Source organism: Chroicocephalus ridibundus, chromosome 21 (genome assembly GCF_963924245.1).
Source record: "Chroicocephalus ridibundus chromosome 21, bChrRid1.1, whole genome shotgun sequence".
Lineage (NCBI taxonomy): Eukaryota > Metazoa > Chordata > Aves > Charadriiformes > Laridae > Chroicocephalus > Chroicocephalus ridibundus.
Window position 1 is genome coordinate 3,015,317 of NC_086304.1, and position 20,937 is coordinate 3,036,253.

General features: G+C 67.1%; 3 protein-coding genes across 3 annotated transcripts; all 3 read right to left on the reverse strand.

The window, feature by feature from the left end:
• Positions 1-705: 705 nt before the first annotated feature.
• On the reverse strand, positions 706-3,945 carry CFAP126 (cilia and flagella associated protein 126). Its single transcript, XM_063357159.1, has 5 exons — positions 3,861-3,945; positions 3,721-3,783; positions 2,161-2,241; positions 1,861-2,037; positions 706-1,333 (listed from the first exon to the last, which is right to left on the reverse strand). The coding sequence occupies exons 1-5, from the start codon at positions 3,885-3,887 to the stop codon at positions 929-931; spliced, it is 753 nt and encodes a 250-aa protein (XP_063213229.1). The 5' UTR covers positions 3,888-3,945; the 3' UTR covers positions 706-928.
• Positions 3,946-6,147: 2,202 nt separating this feature from the next.
• VSIG8 (V-set and immunoglobulin domain containing 8) lies at positions 6,148-10,600 on the reverse strand. Its single transcript, XM_063357298.1, has 7 exons — positions 8,972-10,600; positions 8,408-8,583; positions 7,885-8,086; positions 7,631-7,795; positions 7,297-7,419; positions 7,029-7,164; positions 6,148-6,458 (listed from the first exon to the last, which is right to left on the reverse strand). Exons 1-7 carry the CDS (start codon positions 9,018-9,020, stop codon positions 6,287-6,289), a joined length of 1,023 nt encoding a protein of 340 aa, XP_063213368.1. The 5' UTR covers positions 9,021-10,600; the 3' UTR covers positions 6,148-6,286.
• Positions 10,601-11,845: 1,245 nt separating this feature from the next.
• Positions 11,846-20,567, reverse strand: CFAP45 (cilia and flagella associated protein 45). The gene is given in 12 exon segments (XM_063357297.1): positions 11,846-12,389; positions 12,588-12,812; positions 13,047-13,240; positions 13,496-13,609; positions 13,699-13,845; positions 14,110-14,239; positions 14,459-14,637; positions 14,874-15,044; positions 15,517-15,658; positions 17,580-17,716; positions 20,429-20,525; positions 20,527-20,567. Coding segments are annotated over 12 exon segments (1,701 nt in total). The 3' UTR covers positions 11,846-12,265.
• Positions 20,568-20,937: the final 370 nt, after the last annotated feature.

Here is a 20,937-nt window from a genome sequence, read left to right on the forward strand (position 1 = left end):
CCCGGCCCTCCCGCCCGCTGCCGGACCTAACAAATCTGCCGCTCCGTTAATTAGCAGAAGGCGTCGCGGCCCCGAGGGGACGCAGAGCCTCGGAGATGAGAAATCACAAAGGAGGAGAAACCCTCTGCTGGCAGCGTGGCGGAGGGAAAAGACTTACTGCCGAACCCTGCTCGGCGTAGCTGCCCGCCGCAGCGGGAGAGAGCTTCTCCTGGGTGAAAAATGAATGTATTTTAGCTTTAAACCAATTACTTCCTGCAGTTGCTGAAATGGCTTTTATTTGGAACCCGCTTCTGCTGGCTAATGAGCTATTCTGTGGTGCGTGCCAGCTGCTAACGAAGTTAGGCTTCGTTGTGGCTCTCAGCTGCGCTTCGCAGGCTTTTATTTCCCTTCCGTGAGCAGCGGGAGGGGGCTGCAGCGCGGGGAAAGGAGGCCAGAGCTGCCCCTTTCCACCCCCCCCACCAGCAAGAGACCGGTGGAGGAATGGGTGAGACCCGCCTGCGGTGGTGGGATTTCCCTCCTGGGTGCAGGGAGAGGCTGAGCGGGCCGTCAGTGGCTCCAGACGCACGCGGGATCCCACTTTTCCAGCACAAAACATTAAATGGGATGAGCCGAGATAAAGCCCGGAGGGGGCACCGTATCCCACACCGAAACGCGGCATGGACTTGGGCAGCCCGGACCCGCCCTGAGCTACCGAAACCAAACGCGGGGCTTTATTTATTTATTTTTAAACCTGTATTTTTCGAAATTGCCATGAAAACACGAGCGGGGGGCCCTGTGGGGCTGTCCCACTGTTGGCCTCGCTTGGGCTTTCCTCACCCCGGGGGTGGGAAGGCGGTTTCTGCGTGTCCGGAGGTTTGGCGGGATTGCGGAGGGGACAGGAGCCGAGCGAAGCCAGCTCAGAGCCCAGCGCGGGGTGGCCACCCGACTCTCACGCCCGCGATGCCCTGAGCCCTGGGGATTTGCCCCCTGGGCTGGCAACGGGAGCGGTTTGACGAGAGCTGGCCCCCGGGGGCACCGAGGCTGGGATTTGGGGCGACCTGGTATCCCCACGGCAGGGGTCTGTCACCGCAGGCTGGCAGGAGCCGGGGGTTTGTCCCCCAGGTTTGTCCTGCTGGGAGGAAGGCTGGAGCGCTGCCGGGGGCTGCGGGGACGCGTCCCCCTCCCGCCGGACCCCCGTGCGGCCGGGCTGATGGGACCCCAGGGCTGTGGGACCCCCAGGGCCAGCTGGCTCCTCCGACGCTCGCCCGGCGGGATGGATGCCCTCGCTGGATGCCCTCCTGCTCCTTCGGGAAGGCTCCGTGGTGGTCTGCACGTCCGACCAAGGCTCCTGGGGCTGCGCGAGGGAGATTCGGGCTACGCTCAGGGGACAGAGATGGGGACGGGGAGGGGGGGGGCACTTGGGGTGGGGGCTGCTCTACGCGGGGGACAAGGCACCCATGGCCGCAGTCCCTGGGGAGAAGCAGGGAGCGGGAAAGGGGTGCTGGGGGGGCTCCAGGAACCCCCTTCGCATCAGGGCAGTCCTTGTTCCTGGATGCTTTTCTCCTGGAGGAGGAGAACGGCAGCTTGTGAGCTCCTCCTGCCGGCACAGTGGCACCCAGCCAGCCCCGGGGAGACGAGCCCGGATTTGGGGTGAAGCGGGGGGAGCCCCAACCCGAAAAAGGGGGGAGACGGTGGCCCAAGCACCGGGCGCTGCCTCCTTGTACCAAACACCCCTGAAATCTGCTGGTCCCCAGCCCTGGAAACCCTCTCCAGCCTGGGGACCACCACAGAGCCACCCTGGGAGATGGACCCCGTCACGGGGGGGCCACACCAGAGCCCCAGCGGGCGCCAGCCCCGGACCCCCAGAGGGGGACCACCGACCTTCCCGGTGATGTCGGTGCGGAGGCCGTTGCGGGCGCGGGTCAGGGCGGTGGGCCGGCGGATCCAGGCGGTGAGCCGGCCGGCAGCGGCGGCCGAGCGGGACGTCAGGTCCAGCCGGGCCGGGGGAATCCGCGACGGCATCTCCCAGGTCCCCACAAACGTCCCCCACGGGGAAGCCTGGGAGGAAGAGGGGGAGCGGGGTCTGGCCGGGGTGTTGGGGTCCCAGGGAGCCCCGGTGCTGGCCGAGGGGCAGGAGCGGCCACCTCTGGCCCCCCGCCACGGGCCGTGGGTCTGGCTCACCTGGGAGCGGGGCACGTTGGGGAGCAGGTGCCCCCGGTCATCGGCGACGATCGGCGTGGAGCCCTGCCGCAGCGAGGGCCGCTGGGGGAGCGGGGGGCGGGTGTATGGCTGGGGGTCCAGGGAGGGTCCCAGGGGGACCTGAGTGTCCGGGCTGGGGCTGAGGGAAGTCCTGGGGGGGTCCAAACCAGGGCTGAGGGGGTCTCGGTGGGTTCTGGGTGTCAGGGACAGGGCTGAGGAGGGTCCCAGGGGCATCCCAGGGGGACTTGGGTGTCCTGGGGTGGGGGGGGGTCCAAACCAAGGCTGGGGGGGGTCTTGGTGAGTTTTGGGTGTCAGGGACAGGGCAGAGGGGGGTCCCGCAGTGATCTGGGCTGGGGCTGTGGGCGTCCCGGGTGGTCCAGGACTGGGCTGGAGTGGTGCTGGGGGATCCCGGGGGGGGGGTCCAAGCCAGGGCTGGGGGGTGTACCAGTGGGTCCTGGGGGTCCAGGACTGGGCTGAGGGGTCCTGGGGGGTCTCAGGTGTCCAGGGTGGGGCTGGAGGGGGGCCAGGGGATCAGGGCTGGGGCTGGGGTGATCATGGGGGGGCCCGAGGTGGTCCAGGCTGGGGCCGTGGAGGGTCCCAGCGGATCTCGGGGAAGTCCAAGCCAGGGCTGGGGGGGGTCCCAGTGGGTCTACGGGGTCTGGGCCAGGTCTGAGGGGGGTTCCGGGGGTCTGGTCTGGGGTTGGGGGGTCCCAGGGGGTGTGGGATGGGGTTGGGGAGGACCTGGAGGATCCCGAGGGCCCAGGCCAGGGCTGAGGGGGGCTGCGGGGGTCTGGGCTGGGGGGGTCCTGGGGACCCAGGTCAGGGCTGAGGGGGGGTCCCGGGCGTCTGGGCTTGGGCTGAGGGATGCCGGGGGGGTCCGGGATGGAGCTGGGGAGGACCTGGAGGGTCCCGAGGACCCAGACCAGGGCTGAGGGGGGTTCCAGGACTCCCGAGGTGATCTGGGCTGGGGCTGAGGGGGGTCCCTGGGGTCGGGGCTGGGCTGAGCGGGGTCCCGGGGGTCTGTGAGGGGGCTGAGGGGTTCCGGGGGGTCCGGGATGGGGCTGGGTAGGGCCTGGGGGATCCCGAGGGCCCAGGCCAGGGCTGAGGGGGGTTCCAGGGTCCTGGGCTGGGGGGGTCCTGGGGGAGTCCGGGATGGAGCTGAGAAGGTCCTGGGGGGTCCTGGGAACCCAGGCCAAGGCTGAGGGGAGTCCTGAGGGTCCCGGGGGTTTGGGCTGGGGCTGGGGGGTCCCAGGGGGGTGCGAGATGGGGCTGGGGAGGACCTGGGGGATCCCAAGGGCCCAGGCCAGAGCGGAGGGGGGGTCTGGGGCTCCCGCGGTGGTCTGGGCCGGGGCTGAGGGGGGTCCCTGGGGTCGGGGCTGGGGCTGGAGGGTCCCGGGGGGGGTCCGGGATGGAGCTGGGGAGGTCCCGGGGGATCCTGGGGACCCAGACCAGGGCTGAGGGGGGGTCCGGGGCTCCCGCGGTGGTCGGGGCTGGGCTGAGGGGGGTCCCGGGGGGGTGGGGGGGGTTCTGTCCCGTCGGTACCTGCCGGCCGGGGGGGGGCACGCTCCAGTTCTGCAGGCGGTGGGGGCTGAAGGCGTCCTCGTACTGCGGGGAGAGCGGGGCCGGTGAGAGCCTGCACCGGCCCGGGCCCCGTCCGAGCCCCCCCCACCCCCAGCCCTCACCTGCCCCGCGCTGTAGCGGGCCGCCATGGGCCGCGCGCGCCGTCTCCTGGCAACGGCGTTGGGGGCGTGGCCTGGCGAGGGGAGTACCCGGGGGCGTGGTCTGACGAGGGGGCGTGGTTTGATGAGGGGGCGTGGTCTGTCTGGGTGTGTCCGGGGGGCGGGGCCTGGCGCGGCCCGGGTTAATAGTCCCAGAATGCGGGGATGGTTTGGGCGGGGCGGGGCGGGGCGGGGCGGGACGGACCTTTAGTGCCCATCCAGTGCCACTCCCTGCCCTGGGCAGGGACACCTTCCCCCACCCCACCCCTGTCCCCTCGTCCCCATCCCAGTCCCCTCTGTCCCTATTCCTGTCCCCTCCATCCCATCCCATCCCTGTCCCCTTGTCCCCATCCCTGTCCCCTCTGTCCCTATTCCTGTCCCCTCCATCCCATCCCTGTCCCCTCGTCCCCATCCCTGTCCCCTCTGTCCCTATTCCTGTCCCCTCATCCCCATCCCTGTCCCCTCTGTCCCCATCCCTGTCCCCTCTGTCCCTATTCCTGTCCCCTCCATCCCATCCCTGTCCCCTCGTCCCCATCCCTGTCCCCTCTGTCCCTATTCCTGTCCCCTCATCCCCATCCCTGTCCCCTCCATCCCATCCCTGTCCCCTCTGTCCCCATCCCTGTCCCCTCGTCCCCATCCCTGTCCCCTGTCCCTATTCCTGTCCCCTCATCCCCATCCCTGTCCCCTCCATCCCATCCCTGTCCCCTCTGTCCCCATCCCTGTCCCCTCGTCCCCATCCCAGTCCCCTCTGTCCCCATCCCTGTCCCCTCCATCCCATCCCTGTCCCCTCGTCCCCATCCCTGTCCCCTCCATCCCATCCCTGTCCCCTCTGTCCCCATCCCTGTCCCCTCTGTCCCTATTCCTGTCCCCTCCATCCCATCCCTGTCCCCTCTGTCCCCATCCCTGTCCCCTCGTCCCCATCCCTGTCCCCTGTCCCTATTCCTGTCCCCTCATCCCCATCCCTGTCCCCTCCATCCCATCCCTGTCCCCTCTGTCCCCATCCCTGTCCCCTCGTCCCCATCCCTGTCCCCTCGTCCCCATCCCTGTCCCCTCATCCCCATCCCTGTCCCCTCCATCCCACCCTTGTCCCCACCATCCCACCCCATCCCCATGTCCCCACCCCTGTCTCCTCCGTCCCCATCCCTGTCCCCTCTCCCTTCACTCCCTGTCCCCTCCATGCCACCTCTGTCCCCTCTTGCTGTCCCATGGCCAGCTTCCCCCCCCCCCCCCCCCAGCGCCCCCGAGCCCCTCTCTCAGGGCTGCTCCCATCCCTCCATCCCGAGGGCTGCCCCCACCCCACCCTGGATTGGGGTCAGGGTTGGGGCGTCCCCTTCACCGCGTGGGGCTGCCCCTCGCCCCTCTCCGGGGCTCCCCCCGCCGTGGGGTGCTCAGGGTGCCCCATCCCCTGCCAGAACTCCCGGGACCCGCCCCCCCCCCCCCCCCCCAAGGTGACGGCTCCCGGACACGTCCCGGCTCGCCCGGCGTCCCGGCCGGCGTGGGGCTGCCTCCGGGAGCACCCATGGGTGCTGCGGGGTTGTGTCAGCAGCGGGCCGGGCGCCGCCGGGTGCCCTGACACCCCCACGCCATTGACCCATCCCAGCACCGGCGTCCCTCCGCCGCCCCGGTGAATCGCTGCCGCCATCTCCCCGGCACCTTCCGTAATCCGTACACCTGCCGCCTCCCCCCCCACCCCGCCCCGGCCCCCGCCACGACGGCACAGCTTCGAATTCACTTTTATTTCCTTTCGTTGTTTTTATTTCTATTTTTCCGTATTCCGAACTGCAAATCCTGATGCCAATGGCCTTCTCGGCTCCAATAACACCCAATTGCTAAAGCCAATGCGGGGGCACCGGCGATGCCGGGCCGGAGGCGGGGGGCGGGGGGGGGCAGGGGGGGGGCGGCTGCTGAGCAGCCGGTTGGGACGATTCGGGGCTGGCGCGTCCCTGCTCGCCCCCGGAGAGAAATAAAGAAATAAATATTGCTGAAATAAGGAGGGGAAACCTCCAGGAGCCGCCCCGAGAGCCGGGCAGTGGCTTGGGAGTTGGGGGGGTGGGGGGGGAGACGCCATACAAAAAAAAAAAAAGGGGCCAAAAAAAAAATTAATAATAATAATAAAGCAACAAAAGAAGATTTGATGAACCCACGGGGGGGGTGGTCTGCTGGATGCTGCAGGTGTGTTTCGTTGCGGGGGGGTGGAGGGAAGGGGATTCCTGACTTGGATTTGCCCGGCAGCTCAGCCCTGCGTCGCTTGGCGCTGAATCCCGGCGATGCCACCGGCTCCGGCCGCGCCGTCCTTCCCTCCCGCGGAGCCGAATCCGGGTGGGCGCGGGGCCGGGGGTCGTGGGGCGGCGGGGAAGGGGGGGGCGGTGAGGTGGAGGCGGTGGGGGGGGTTACAGGGCCGGGCAGGCGACCTGGTGCCGGATGCCTTCGTTGCACATGAGGGCGGCCGCCCGCTCGTCGCCGTCGCCGTGCTGGCACTGCATGTAGCTGATGCCGTGGGGGGAGTAGCTGTGGTGGGCGCAGACGTTGCAGGCGCGGGTCATGGTGCCGCCCGTGCTGCTCCTGCGGGCAGAGGGGCGGCACCACCGTCAGCGCCCGTCGGCACCCACCCGGCAATCCCCGCTGGCACCCCACTGGTTTCATTCTCTCGCTGCCAACCGGTGCCTGGTGGCGCTCGCCAGCTCCCGTTGGCGCCCGTCGGCGCCCGCTGGCACCCATCGGGTCCCCTGGGCACCTGGCGGTTCCCAGCGGTGCCCGTCAGCGCCCCGTGGTGCCCACCAGTCCCCACCGCTGTCTGGTGGTACCCGTGGTAGCCATCAGTGCCCGGTGGCACCCAGCGGTGCCCATCGGTCCCCGGTGGTGCCTGGAGGTGCCCATCAGTCTCCCAGTGATGCCCATCGGTCCCCGGTGGTGCCCATCGGTCCCCAGTGGTGCTCGTTGGTCTCCCGTAGTCCCCAGTGGCACCCGCTGGTGCCCATCGGTCCCCAGTGGTCCCCAGAGTGCCCATCCGTCCCTGGTACCCGGCGTGCCCATCAGTCTCCCAGTGATGCCCATCGGTCCCCAGCGGTGCCCATTGGTCCCCAGTAGTGCCCGGTGGCTCCCACCGGTGCCCGCTGGCCCCCTGGCCCTCACCTGCAGTCGCTGCAGGCCCGCTGGCACTCCTTCCGGCGGTAGCGGCAGATCAGCGCCCCGATGAGGAGCCCGAGCAGGCTGAGGAGGAGGAGGGAGCCCAGGATGGAGCCCACGATGATGCCCGCTTGCCTTCCTCCTGGGGCGGGAGCACAACCTGTCACCGCCGGCCTCCCCACCGGCTGCCCACTGGTCACCTTGCCCCCGGTGGCACCCTGGCACGCAGGGCCACCCCCGGCAGCGCCTTTTCCCACGGGCTGGCGGCACTTACTTGGCGCAGGGCTGAGGTTGAGCTGGCAGACGGAGTAGCCCACGCGGTTGGTGACGCGGCACTGGTAGACGCCGGTGTGCACCTCCGACAGGCTACGGATCAACAGGTCGCCAGGAGCACGTCCTGCCGCGGGGAGGGACGGTCCCGTCAGCCCCGGCACTCTCGGGCACGGGCACACACGGGGACACCCACCCAGCCGGCCGCGCGCAGCCGTGGGCACCCACCACCACCACCACCAAGCGCTCGCAGGCAGGGACACCCCCAACCCATGGGCACCCCCTGGGTGTCCCCTCGTCCCCTCCCTGGCTGGGTGCAGCCCCCCAGTAGCACCCACCTTGGATGGTGCCGGAGGGCAGGCGTCCCCCGCCGTAGCCATCGGCCAACTTGGCCCACTGGTAGGCCAGCGGGGAGGTGCCCCCCCGGCTGTAGCACCGCAGGAGGATGCTGCTCCCTTCTATCACCTCCCCCTCGGTCCAGCACTGCGGGGTGGCCGGCTTCTCTGCAGGGAGAGGGACACCGTCACCGCCAGGGCCACCGGGGGCCACCTGGGGGTGTGGAGGAAGGGGACACGGAGGGGACGAGGCTCACCTTGCACAGTGACGATGACCTCGTGCACGGCCACGGTGTTTTTCTTCACCCGGCACTGGTAGGTACCGGTGTCGGAGACCTGCAGGTCGGCCAGGCGGATGGAGGCGTCGTACTGGCTGGGGTCGTTCTGCACGAAGGCCACCCGGTCCTGCAGCCCCGAGCCGCTGCCGTAGTTGACGTGGTGGTCATGGTAGGACAGGAACTGGTTGGAGAAGCAAGTGGGGAGAGTGGGTGGGCTGGGCCAGGTTTGGGGGGGACCTGGGGCTGCCGTTTGCCCGGACCCTGCCCGGACCTTCCCCTGCCCTGCCGGACGCTGCCTGCCCTGCTGGGCTCGGTCCGGTCCTTCCGAACCCTGCCTGGTCCTTCCCTGCCCGGTCCTTCCCTGCCCATCCGGACCCGACCTGATCCTTCCCTGCCCTTCCAGACCCTGCCTGCCCTGCCTGCCCTGCCTGCTCGACTGGGCTCCCAGCTGGTCCATCCCAGCCCGGTGGGGACGGCGGCTGCTGGGACAAGTGACACTCACCACATTCTCTGGGCCGGTCCGTTCGGGCGTGATCTGGATCCACTCGATGCCCAAACCTTGGGGACCGTTGTCTTCGGGTTCCAGGACGTAGGGGCAGCCCAGCTTCACCGAGTCGCCCTTGGCCAGGTACAGCACCTCCCGGCCCTTGCTGTTGATCCTGACGGCCAGGAGGAGAGCTGGGGAGAGAGCGGCACCCGTCAGGCCGGCTGGGGAGCGCGGGGACACCTGCACCCACCCACACCCCCCCTCAACGCATCCCGACCCCACGTCCTGCAGCGCCCTACCCACGGGGAGCAGGGACGGGGCAGGGGCTCCCGGTGGGGCTGCGTCCCCTGAAGCTGAGTCGGGGACAAAGGGACGCGGTGGGCTCCATGCCACCCGCCCAGCTCCTTTGTGCCACGGGTGGGTGTCAGGGCAGGACCAGCCCCGGCTTCTCTGCTGACCACGGGGCGCATCCGACACGCGGCTGGGCAGGGACCCCCTCCCACACCCACTCCCGGCCTCCATCCTCGTCGGCGTGGCTGCAGGAGCGGGTCTGAGAGCGGGCATCCCCTCAGCGCCTACCTGGCAGGAGACCCAGGAGCAGGAGCAGGCTGGCGCCGTGCCCTGCCATGACGCTGCAGCCGTGCCGGGTGGCGAGGAGGAGAGGGAGCGGAGGAGGCTCCGAGGCGACGGGGCAGTCGGCCGCGCGGGGCTGCTTTTACATGCTGGGGCCGGGGCGCTCCTCCCTGTGGGGCGGATGCCTTTGGGATGACTGAGTGGCTCCAAGCTGTGCGTGAGCGATGCCGCCCTGCTCCACTCCCTACCTGCTAATTAAGCATCGCCATGCCATGGGCTCCCATCCAGTCCGACCCACGGCGGGGGCAGCGCGGGCGAGGGGGCACCAGCAGCACCCTGGGGCACCCGGAGCAGGGATCACGGGGCCATGGACCCCCCCCCCGCCCCTCCCGGTGCCTGGTGGCTGGTATCCCGGGGTGGGCACTGGTGAATTGAGGGTGGGCGGTGGGAAAAGGCTGCCTGGGACTCCCCCCCCCACCCACCCACGGAGCAGCCCGAGCATCGCCCCATGAAAGTGCCGGCTTGGCCCCACGCAGGTCCCAAAAGGCTTTTGGTGTCGGGGCACTCGGGACGATCGGAAGAGCTTAAAGGTGTGGTTTGACCATGGGCTTAAGCTCCCGCAGATCCCTCCTCTGGTCCTGCCCCCCCGCCCCGGCCTCCGCGAGAGGGCACAGGGCTACTGGGACGGTGGCACCCAGCGGGCCCACGATGGCGGCACTGCTGGGACACGGTGGCTGGTGCTCCAGGCCGTGGCTCGCTGCGCGGGGCCATGGTGGCATGGCGGCAGCAGGGGCAGCACACCCTGGGCCACCCTCAGCACAGCAGAGGGGACAAGCCGTGGGGCTGGAGGAGACCGGGACAGCCGGAGGGGAGGAAGAGAGGGGCCGAAACCTGCTGGAATCTGAGGGCAGGGGTTGGGACAGGGATGCTCGGCAGTGAGATGGAGGGATTGGGACAGGGATGCTTGGCAGCGGGTAGAGGAGTTGGGACAGGGACGCTCGGCCGTAGATGGAGAAGTTGGGACAGGGATGCTCCGCAGTGAGATGGAGGAGTTGGACCAGGGATGCTCGGCGGTGGATGGAGGAGTTGGACCAGGGATGCTCGGCGGTGGATGGATGGATTGGGGACAGGGATGCTCAGCAGCGGTTAGAGGAGTTGGGAGAGGGATACTCGGCAGCAGATGGAGGATTTGGGGACAGGGATGCTCGTCCATAGATGGAGGATTTGGGGACAGGGATGCTCGACTGTAGATGGAGGAGTTGGGAGAGGGATGCTCGGCCATAGATGGAGGATTTGGGGACAGGGATGCTCAGTGGCGGGCAGAGGAGCTGGGACAGGGATGCTTGGCCATAGATGGAGGATTTGGGGACAGGAATGCTCGGCAGCGGATGGAGGGGTTGGACAGGGATGCTTGTCCATAGGTGGAGGGGTTGGGTCAGGGATGCTCGGCAGTGGGTAGAGGATTTGGGGACAGGGATGCTCGTCCATAGATGGAGGATTTGGGGACAGGGACGCTCGACTGTAGATGGAGGAGTTGGGACAGGGATGCTCGGCCATAGGTGGAGGATTGGGGGCCAGGGATGCTCGGCAGCGGATGGAGGGGTTGGACAGGGATGCTCGGCCATAGGTGGAGGATTGGGGGCCAGGGATGCTCGGCAGCGGGTGTCGGGGACCACTCTGGGGGTGCTGAGCCCCATGGGGAGCCCCGGCCGGGGGCACTCTCCGTGCCTGTGTCCCTTGGCGGGGGGGGGGGGGGGGGGGGCCGGGCTGGCCGAGCCCCACACTGGGCTGCCCCGGCGCTGTGGGTCAGGCCCCATGCCCGCCTCACCCGTGCAGTGCCCTGCGGCACGGCCCGGCCATGCTGGTGCTTTCCAGACCGTGACTGCCCCGGCCGGCCGGGCGGCACCACCCAGCCGGTCCCAAACACCAAACACTCCCCGGGGCCAAGAGCTGCTCCATTTACTGGCCACAAGTTGAGCTCACCGCTGCCGGTTAACCCTTACCGGCCCCGTGCTGGGAATTGGGGACGAGCCCGGCACACGTTTCGCCGCGTCTGTGATTTCGGGGCCCCCCCTCCCCGTCCTGTGCCTGGCCTGGCCCCCGGGGCATCACCGGGGCCCTTCCTGCCGTGACGGGGCCGTGGCTCACCGCGGCGCGGGGCTCGGTGCCGGCGCGGTGCCGGCTCCCCGACCCCGGTGACTCCTGCATTCCTCGGCGCCACAGGGAGCCCGGCGCACGCAGGAAGGGTGGGGAAGCCGCTCCACCCCGGCCGGCCGGTGGTCACAGCCCCCTCGGTGGCTTTGAAACCCTCCGGGCTCAGCCTGGCCTAGAACAAGGCCGTGACAGCCCGGCCGAGGCGGTGACCCAGAGTGACACGGTTGGCGTGTGGCCACTGGGCACCAGGGATGGGGGTGTGGGTGGCCGAGGCCGGTGTTGGGCACCGGGGATGCTTTCTGGGCTGGCCACGGGTGCCGAGGGGTCGCCGAGGGCTCGGTGGCCATCAGGGCTTGCACGGGGTCGGCTCTGAGGTGGCCCTTCAGCCCCTGCCCCGAAAGGGAGGGCACCGCGGCGCCTGGCTCCGTCACCACGTGGGGACACGCAGCGGCTGGAGAAGAGACAGGGAGGAGATAACGAGAGGCTGCGGCGTTTCGTCCTCCCGATTTTCCCAGCTCAGGGCTCCCGGCAGAGTCCTCCGAGCCGTCCCCCCCTGCCCTGGGCAGTCGCGCCTTTGCCGGCTCTCCTTATTTTTCAGCTGCTCTGACAATTAATCAGAGCCACTCCCATGGGATCCCGTCCCTCTGAAGCTGCCAGTCCCTATCCCAAATGGATTTTGAATGTTTGCATCATGCTCCCGTCTTTTTGGCTTTGCCGCTGAAAGAAGGCCGCTGCCCGCAGGGCCCGGAGGTGACACCTCGGTGAGAAGGTGGCACTGCCAGGGCTTGATGTGTGTGCGGAGAAGAGCCCGCCCGGCTCATGAGGACCCTACCTGAGCTCCCCCCGCCCCCCGCAGGCTGGGAACACCTGAGCTGCTTCGGTGGTGACACCGAGCTGTGCCGAGGGCTTGGGGACACTCCTGGCCCCTCCGAGGACGAGGGCCACCTCGGACATCTCTCTCCCGGAGGAGACGGGCAAGGGGTGGTCTGTGTCCCGGGGAGGTCGGATGATGAACCTTGGGGCTACCCCAGCCTCAAGGGGCAGCTCCTGGCCCGCAAATCCGAAAGAAGGGAAGGATGAAAGACACCGTCTGCTCCATAAAACATCTCTGTTAGTAGAAAACTCAGCCTAAGAACACGGAAAGCCTTAAGTCGCCGGGGAGCCGGAGCTCTGCTCCTGGTGGGGCTGAGCCTGGCCGGGGGCTGCGCTCGCTCGGTGCAGGGCCCTCCGCTCCACCTGGGCACAGTATCTCTCGGGGATGCCGGAGGCTCTGCGGAGGGGAAACAAAAAAACCTCATCAGGCACCCCGCGCTACGCCGGAGCTGAGCTTTAGCTCCCCCCGGAGCGGATCCTGTCGGATGAGGACGCCAAAGAACCCGTGAGGTGGCCCAGGGGCCAGGAGACGGTGGGAAGGCAGGAGGGACGCGCGGGAGGCCGGGGATGCGCGCGGCCAGCGGCAGCGCGTCACCTGAGCTCCCGCATCTTCTGCTGCTTGAACTGGGCGATGCGTTGGCTGCGCTGGCGAGCCTCCTCCTCCAGCCGCCGGCACTCCTCGAAGGCGGCCACCCGCTCCCGCGCCAGCTGCTGCTGACGCTCCCGCATCTGGCGCCGGACGTCGTCGGCGTGGGCGAGCTGCCGACCTGCCCTCCGCGCCTCCTCCGCCTTCTCCTTCTCCATCTGCTCCTGCTGGACCCTGCCGGAGGGACGGGGGCAGGCGAAAGGGGGCTCCAGCCCCTGTAGGTGCCGATAACCCACCCACGGGGGCTTCGGCCAGCACCGGAGCCGCCGATTATGCCAACTTGTCACTGGGAGCCCCCACGGTAGCCCCCCTGCCACCGTGTCACCCATCTCTCAGCCCCGTTTCGCAGGGCAGGGTCCCTCCATCTCTCCGGCGAGCTCCCAGCACCGTCGTCGTCCCCCCTTTCACCTGAGGATCCTCTCGAACTCGTGTCGGTCCTGCTGCACCTGCACGGCCATGCCGTGCTCCCGCTGGGCCATCTGCTCCAGCCGGCTCCGCTTCAGCATCTGCTCCGACTCGGCTTTGCGCCGCGCCGCCTCCTTCTCTTTGCGCCGCCATTCTCGCTCGGCAGCCTCCTGGCTGCGCTTGGCCCTCAGCGCGTCCTGCCAAAGCACGATGGGGGCCGGGGGGGACACATTGGTGACGCTGGAGGGCACACGGAGGGCTTCCCGCAGCCGGGGGGGAGGCGTGGAAGAGCTTGCCGGTGGTTCTGCCCCAGCGCCACGGCCAGCGCTGCTGGGGGACCTCACCCGGCTCCAGGCGCTGGTCCAGACCCACCACATCCAGGGGAGCTTCCGATGCGCTGGGGGGGTGACGGAGAAGGTGGCGAGCGAGCCCGGGGCTCGTCAGCCGCTCACCTGCTCTGCCTGGTGGTCCTGGGCCCTCTCTTGCATGGCCCTCAAGCGCGCCATCTCCTTCTCCTTCTCCCGACGGATTCTCTCCTGCTCAGCTTCAAACTCGGCCTCCCGCTCCTGCGTGGGACGAGAGCGGCGCGGCAGCTCCGGCGGCACCTCTGCTGCCACCGCTGGGCCCGCGCCAGGGTCACACGCCGTCCTCTTACCATTTTCTGCCTCTGGTACTCGAGCACCCGCTCGTCCGCCAGCCTCTCCTGCTCCCGCTGCTCCTCCTTCAGCCTCTGGTTCTCGTCATTGACGCGTTTAATCTCAGCCTGGATTTTCCTCTGCTGCTCCTGTTTCCGCTCCAAGTCCTGAAACGACGCGGAGGGTCCGAGCTCCTCCAGGTCTGCCTTCCCCAGGGCACGGCAGCACTTTCTGAGGATGCCTCAACTTCCCGAGGATGCCCCAACTTCCCGAGGATGCCCCAACTTCCCCAAGAGACCAGAGCTTTAATCCTGCCGCCTGTTGGCTCCACACATCAAGTCTGGTTTAACCCAGCGCTGCGTCACCCTTCCAAGAAGGTGAAAATCTAACTCTGTCCCACCCCCTGCTCCCCAGCGGGTCACTGGTGGCACCTTCAGGTCCTCCATCTTCAGCTTCTCCAGGTATGCCAGCATCTCCTGAGCCTCCTGGTCCCGCTGCTCGGCTCTCACAGCCCGCTCCTCCGCGTTCTGCTCCATCTGCTTCACGATCTCCTGCCTCCCTCTGCAAAGAAGAGAGCGGAAGCGTTCCCTCCGGCTCCGTCCCACTCCCAGAAGCAGAAATTCCAGCAGAGACATCCGTCCGCTGCCTCGTGCTGCCCGGCCCAGCAGCGGTGACTGGGAGAGATGCTGCGGTGCGAAGCCGGGAGTTATCCCAGCTCCGGCACAAAGTCTGGGAAGAGGACGGGATGCCTCTGGGGGGAAAAGGGAGCCTTCTGCAAACCTGATCAGCTCCTGCCTCCTCCTGCGCTCCAGCTCCTCCCGCATCTCTTCGGCCTTTTTCCTCTCCACCTCCATCATGGTGGCCAAGCGCTTCTCTTCTTCCTCCAGCTCTTTCGCGATGAGCTGCTTCTCCAGGAGCTGCGTGTCCCGGATCATGTGGCACTTGGCGCCAAGGATCAGCTGCGGGGACAACAGGTCTCCCTGGTCTCCGAGCCAGACAGGGCAGCGGCAGCAGGGACAGGCACACGGACGGGGGGGAAAAGGGAAGGAGAGGAAGATCCTGAGTTGCAAGTAGAAGAGGGTTTGGGTCTAGAGTGGCTCGGTTAATCTCACGGGAGCTCACGGCGGCCCGTCGGAGCGAGCAGCTCGGTCCTGCCGTGCCGGGTGATGCCGGGGAGCCGCCGTCCTCTCCCTACCTCGCTGAATTCCTTGATCTCGTCCTCCTGCTCCATGCGCATCCTGTTGGCCCGCTGCAGCAGGTTCTGGGCTCGCTCCCGCGCCTCCTCCTCCAGCTCGCTCAGCTTCCCCGTCTGCTGCTGCAGCGCGGCCTTTTCCTTGGCCGCGCTCTTGCGCTCGCTCACGGCCTCCTGCGGGATCGGGCAGGGCTGCCGAGAGCCGGACGCCCTCCCCGGGGAGATCCAGGGGCACGGCCGGCTCCTCCAGCCCTCCCCACAGCCCCGGCTCAGACACCCCGCTCCCTTGGGAAGGGGCGGCGGGAACGCAGCACGGGAGCTTCGTCATGGCTCACCGTGGGCTGGGGAGGGGGGGAAGCCAGGGTGGGATTCCTTCCCCAGCCATGGAGCGGGCAAACCCAGGGATCCTGCACAACCCTTTCTGCGACGGGGACGGGAGAAGACACCCGGCTGAGCTGCCTCCTTGCCCCGGCAGCGACGGGCACAGCAAAACGGGGGCGAAAAAGGGAGGAAGGCGGTGGCCCCCCGAGCTGGAGCATCTCTGACCCACAAGGATAGCTCTCCCCGGGCTCACCCACCTCCACCCACGGCCCGGGAGCTGCCAGTGAGCGGGGAAAGATGGGACAAGGGGGGAAAAAATGCCTACGAGAGCGGCTTCCTTCTCCGCTTTGAGGGCTGCCAGCTTGGCCTCGCGCTCCTCCTTGGTCAGGACTCGGGCTGCCGCTTTGATGCGCTGGAAATCCTCCTGCCCCATAACGAGGGAGGCTGCTGGGTTCTCCGCGGGGACGCTGGGCACAGGGAGAGAAAGAAGTGAGCGGCACCGAGCCTCCAACAGCTCCCCAGTCCCTTCTCCGCAGGGACATGGGACCTGCCGGGGCTGCCCAGGAGCCCCGGAGTCACCCCGGAGTCACCCCGGAGCAATGCAGGAAGCACCGGGGCCGGAGGGGGGACCCAAGTGGGGGGAGGACGAAAGAGAAAGCGCCGTGAAAGCGTGTCCGCGCTGTGATGCATGCGGGGGGATGACGGGATGCTCGGTGGGGTGGCCAGGGCCCTCCTGGGAAAACCCCCCAAACATTCCCAGTCAGCCCCAATAAATAAAATGCCGAAAGCATTTCAATCCCACGTGACTTTTCCCGGACCTTGTTTGGGAAAATTTTGACCACTGCCTTGACCTTTTTCCAGCGGGACACGCAGCTCGTCCCGTTTCCTCCCCCCCAGACTGACTGTCGCTGCTCCTGCGGCCAGATTCCGGGGAGCAGAAGCTGCTTTCTCGCTCTGTTTAATGACACCCAGCCCGCTCGGGCTCCAGATCCGCACAGTTCGGCTTCGGCTCTGCTCGCCCTGGGAATCCAGCGGGCATGAGGTGAGGAAACGCGGAGCTGCCCGGACAAAGGAGCGCGGAAGGTTCCCTCCCGCCGCCACCCCGGCCACTGCGGAGCCACCGACTCCTGCCCGTGACTCAACCCTGTGGCTTAGAGGAAATCACCGAAGCTTTCGGTGCCCCCATTTCCCCACTTGTAAAAATGCGGATAATAACACGGGGCTGTTTTCCAGGAGCAGCCTGTAACTCCTGTAAGGAGTTAATTACTCTTGGTATTACTCAGATACCATGGTGACGCGTGTGGCGTAGAAGCGTGTATTAACCAAATGCATAGAGCACTTTGAAGATGTTCGGGACTAAGAATTTACTCATTATTATTGTGTGTCACCTTTCATCCACCCTCGTGAATATGAACAGATACCTGCATAATGATCGCTGGAGAGCCGCATCACAGCATCGGATTCCAGGACGCTTTAAAGAATGGCTAATGGTCACAACGGCACTAATAAATGTAATAATACACTGGCCCAGTCGTTCCCAGTGTTTGGGTGACCGGCCTGGGATGTCTAGGGCCTGATTTTCAGGAATGGAAGCAGCACAAACAGTTTCCATCGGCTTCGGATGGAGCGGCGGCCGTGAGACAGACACGGCTGCAAATTGGCCCTCGGCTTTGGGGCGCTGGGTCAAATAAAAACGTGAGTCTCATAAAACCAGCCGCGAAAGCCCGAAACCGGTGTCTCTGCGCCTCCTCGCTCCCCTCAAAACCCCAACCCCGGCTGGCACGTTTTTCCGGGGCGTTAAGGGCATTACGCGGAAGGTTCAAAACAGGAAGCGAAAGACGAACCTCGCGCCCGCGTGCAACTACAAGGAAAATTTAGGGAGGTCAAAATGAGGTTAAATTGGGCTAATGGCCCTATTCTCGTCTATGTGCTGCAGGCTTTTAACGAGCGTAGTAATTAGGGCCGGGGTTCTTACAGTTCAGCCTTGCTTATAAAACATCCCTGCAGAGGAACGGTGTGCTCCCGACGCTCCGCTGCCTTTTCCACACGGGGGTTTTGGGTATCGGAGCACGGGCGGCAGCCTTTGCTACGTGACGAGGTTTGGGGTGGGGTGGGGGGGGGTTGTTGTTAGTCCCAGAAGGAGCTTTTCTGGCTGCGGAAGTTTTAGGTCGCTTTTCAGCGCTTCTGGTGATGATTCAGTGCCTCTGTAAAACGCCCGGCGCTTGCCGGCTCCGTCGCTGCCCAAGCCTAGGCGGATGGGAGCCCATCCCTCCTCCCCCCCCCGGAGATGTCCCGGCAAACAGCAGGAGAACCTCCGAGAGGGTGCTGTGACAGACGCGAAAGGGGCCCCGAAAGCTCCTGGGAGCCGCCAGCTGGGCCCGGACTTACACGAGGTGGCGGATGAAGTCCTTGGTGATGAGCCGGATGGTCTCGGGCTTGCGTTCGCCAGCGGGCGACGCTTTGGGAGCGGTCTGCGCATCCCGAAGGATCACCAGGGGGCTGCCGGAGCGCGACCGCTGCAAGGTCTGCAAGAAAGGACGGCGTTAACCTGCGGATCCCCCACCACCATCCCCCTTCCATGCCCGTCTTTCTGCCCCCCAGCTCCTGGGCACAAGAGGACCCGTGAGCTCGGGATGGCAAACGCCCTCTCGCACCGCCCAGACCAGCAAAGTCTGGGCAAGGGAAAGGTTTTCTGGGACATGGGGAGAACCAAAAATATCCCCAGAGCACGGCTTTTTACTATAAAAAACCCAACACCTGTGCGTCAGTCTCCCACACAGATGTGAAGTAAAGGGCGAGCTGACGCTCCAGCATCATCTCGGCCACCTTGAGATGACGGTAGCCCTGCCCCGCTCACCTGTGGCCACCGGCACCTCTGTCCTGCTGAGCCCCATGGACCCGGGAAAAAAAAAACCCAAACTCGCTGGGGGCTGGCAGGGGGGGTCCTGGGGAGGTGGCGGGGGCGGGGGGGCCAGGTCTGGGGCTCAAGGTCTGGCCTTGCAGGCCATTCACAGAATCCATCACAGAATCAACCGGCAGGCGGCACTGGGCAGAAACCAGTCCTCCCAGTACAGCCCGCACTGGTGCCAGTCCCTTTGCTCGAGCCGAGACTGCCACCTAGTGAAGGTCCCCCGGTCGGGGGGGGGGGGTGACTTGGGGACCTCACTCCTCACCCCCAGGCCAGGGTGGGCGCTGGGAGCCCCCCGAGGGGATGGGAGCAGCCAAAGGATGTCCCAAACATGCGAGGGGCTGCCCCACGGAGCCTCCGACCCGGCCGCAGGCTCTCTGAGAGAGGCAGGAACGGGAATCCCGTCCACCCCCGGCCAAGCCGCTGACAATCCCGTGGGAAGGAGCATTTTGGGGAGCAGGCACCGGCGTCTGCGGAGCAAAGCTCCGGCAGCCCAGCGGGATGGTTCCCCGGCCAGGAGACCCAGGTCAGCCCCGGGTTCGGCTTCCCCGAGCCCAGCCGCGGCGCTGGCGTCCCACCAAACCCTCCCCCGGGTGAGGGAACCACGAGAGCTGTTCTAAGCCGCACGCAGATGCATGGTTTCCCTTGTATTTCTATTTACTAGTTCAGCTTTAAAACCCTAAGCGACCGCTGGAGCGAATCCTCCAGCCGGCCGGGTGCCGAGCGGTTCCCCGGGAACTTGCTGCCGGCAATATTTCCATTTTACAGGTCCGCCGTATTTCCTTTTTGTGGGTTTGCTGATCCCGAACCACAGGTTCTGCGGCAGCCCAGCACGGTAGGTACCAGAGCGGCATCCCAGCCACCGCGGGGCCCCAAGCGCGAGCTGTTGAATTAAAGGGTTTGGCACCGAAACACCCGCGCAAACAAAGATAATAGTGTTATTCACCTGAGCCAGCTCGCACGTTGTCCCCGAAGCCAGGAGAACTCCTGGGACTAGACCGGGATTAATCTCAGGGAAGTCAATTAACACCCAGAGGAGTGTTACGACATTTTTATCTAACTGCCTTGAAGGCCTTCGCGATAACAGATCGTAAACCTGCCCCGGGGCTGCTCGGCTTTGCGGGGCGTCCGAGGCGCACGGACCCGCTCCCAAACCCTGGGCACGGCCGCCGGCTGGGAGCGGAGGTAATCGCCATTACACGCTTCCTTTCCCTTTTCTGAAAAAAAAAAACAACCCAAGGGGTTTTGGCGAGTCTCGTCGGGCAGATTTGTTTCTAGGCGATAAAGATCCAGGAGAGGAAATTGCAGCCGCAAACGTTCTCTCCCCCCCGGGCAGAGGGACGAGTGCCTCGAAGGCAGCGTGGTCCCCTCGCCGCGGACACCCCCGGAGATATCCCCGACCTTCCGTCACGCCTTTTGTCGGCCGAAGAGACGGCGAGGGTGAGATGGGACAAATTCCGCCCGGCCCTTGTACCTCGATGTGCGTCGGAGACGCCACCGAGGGTGGGGAGAGCCAACGGCCGCGGCCGTAAACCCAACCCGCCCCGGGGAGAGTCCGTCAAGGAGGTGGTGGTGGTGGTGGGGGGAAGAAGCACGTCCCAAACGTCGCCTTCCCGGCCACCTCGCCTGGAAAAACGCCGTCCTCCGGAGGCTGCGGGAGGCCGGGGACAGCCCGGGGACGAGCGCGGAGGAAACGAGCCTTTTCCTTACGGGAGCGGAGGGGAAGGAGCTGCCGCGGGTTGTTTATCTCCGCTCCCAGCGGCCGGGGGCATCCGGCCAGGAGGTCGGAGACCCGGCTGCGGCTCCGCCGCCGTCTCCAAGGGGACCGATTCCCTCGCTCCCTGATGAAAGGCTAAATATGTTGGCAACCAGCTGCTCTGGAAGCTTCCAGCCCCTGCTCCGAGGACTCGATCCCACAGGGAATAACCCCGAGCTAACGTACAGGCCCCGTAACGCCGGCTCCTCTCCTCTGCCGGGGTGTCTCAACTCCTGAGCCGCCTTCGCTAATTAAACTAATCACCCTCCAGGGTGTGGAGGGGGATGGAGGCACCTCCGGGGGGGTGGTGGTGGATTTCGTGCCCTCTGGAATGTCGGGCCTGGGGGAGCAGGGCCCGGGGAGGGCTGGCGACGGCATCCCCCGGCCCGGTGGGTTCGGAGAAGGGGGACCATGGAGGGAACATGGTGAAGAGCCTCCGTGACGGGTGGGATGAGGCCCGGGGCAGAGGCGGTGCGAACCCCGGGAGCCTCCCGAGGGCTCCGGAGAGGTCGCGGCCCACCCCCCCCGTCCCCCCCCTCCTCCCCGGTGCGAGGGACCGGCAGCGCCCCTTACCCGGCTCTCCCCGAACAGCGACTCGTCCACCGCAGGGCTGCGGGCCCTCCGCCGGTCCCGGCTGTGAGGGGGGGGGGGCCCGGCAGGGTGGGGGGCGTCCCGCCGGGCCCGGGCCGCCGGGACGGGCCGCTCTCACCATCCCGCGGCGGCGGCGGCGCACGCGGTCGCCATGGCAACGCCTCCCCCGCCTCACCCCGTGCGCTCCCTTGGCAACCGCCGCGCGCGCGCGGGGGCGGGGCCGCGCGGGGCGGTGGGAGGGGGTGTCACATGCAGCGGAGGGGGGGGGTGGGGGGGTGGTGGTGTCACGTGTCCCGCCGCCCGGCCACGCCCTCCAGCCACACCCACCCCCCGCGACCACGCCCACAAATTGGCCCCGCCCCTCACAGCCATGGCCGCGCCCAACGCAGCCCCGCCCACAGCCACGGCCTCCCCATCATAGCCCTGCCCTCAGCCCCGCCCCAACCGCGGCCCCGCCCACAATCGTGGCCACGCCCCCTCGAAGCCCCACC

Excerpts from the sequence above, each read along its gene's own strand:
- VSIG8 (XM_063357298.1), bottom strand. The coding sequence starts at position 9,020 with ATGGCAGGGCACGGCGCCAGCCTGCTCCTGCTCCTGGGTCTCCTGCCA. Across the intron at positions 8,584-8,971 it reads GCTCCTGGGTCTCCTGCCAG|CTCTCCTCCTGGCCGTCAGG; the intron begins GTAGGCGCTGAG and ends CTCTCTCCCCAG. Across the intron at positions 7,796-7,884 it reads GGTCATCGTCACTGTGCAAG|AGAAGCCGGCCACCCCGCAG; the intron begins GTGAGCCTCGTC and ends CTCTCCCTGCAG.
- CFAP126 (XM_063357159.1), bottom strand. The coding sequence starts at position 3,887 with ATGGCGGCCCGCTACAGCGCGGGGCAG. Across the intron at positions 3,784-3,860 it reads CCCGCTACAGCGCGGGGCAG|TACGAGGACGCCTTCAGCCC; the intron begins GTGAGGGCTGGG and ends CTCTCCCCGCAG. Across the intron at positions 1,334-1,860 it reads GCACCGACATCACCGGGAAG|CCCCAGGAGCCTTGGTCGGA; the intron begins GTCGGTGGTCCC and ends TCCCTCGCGCAG.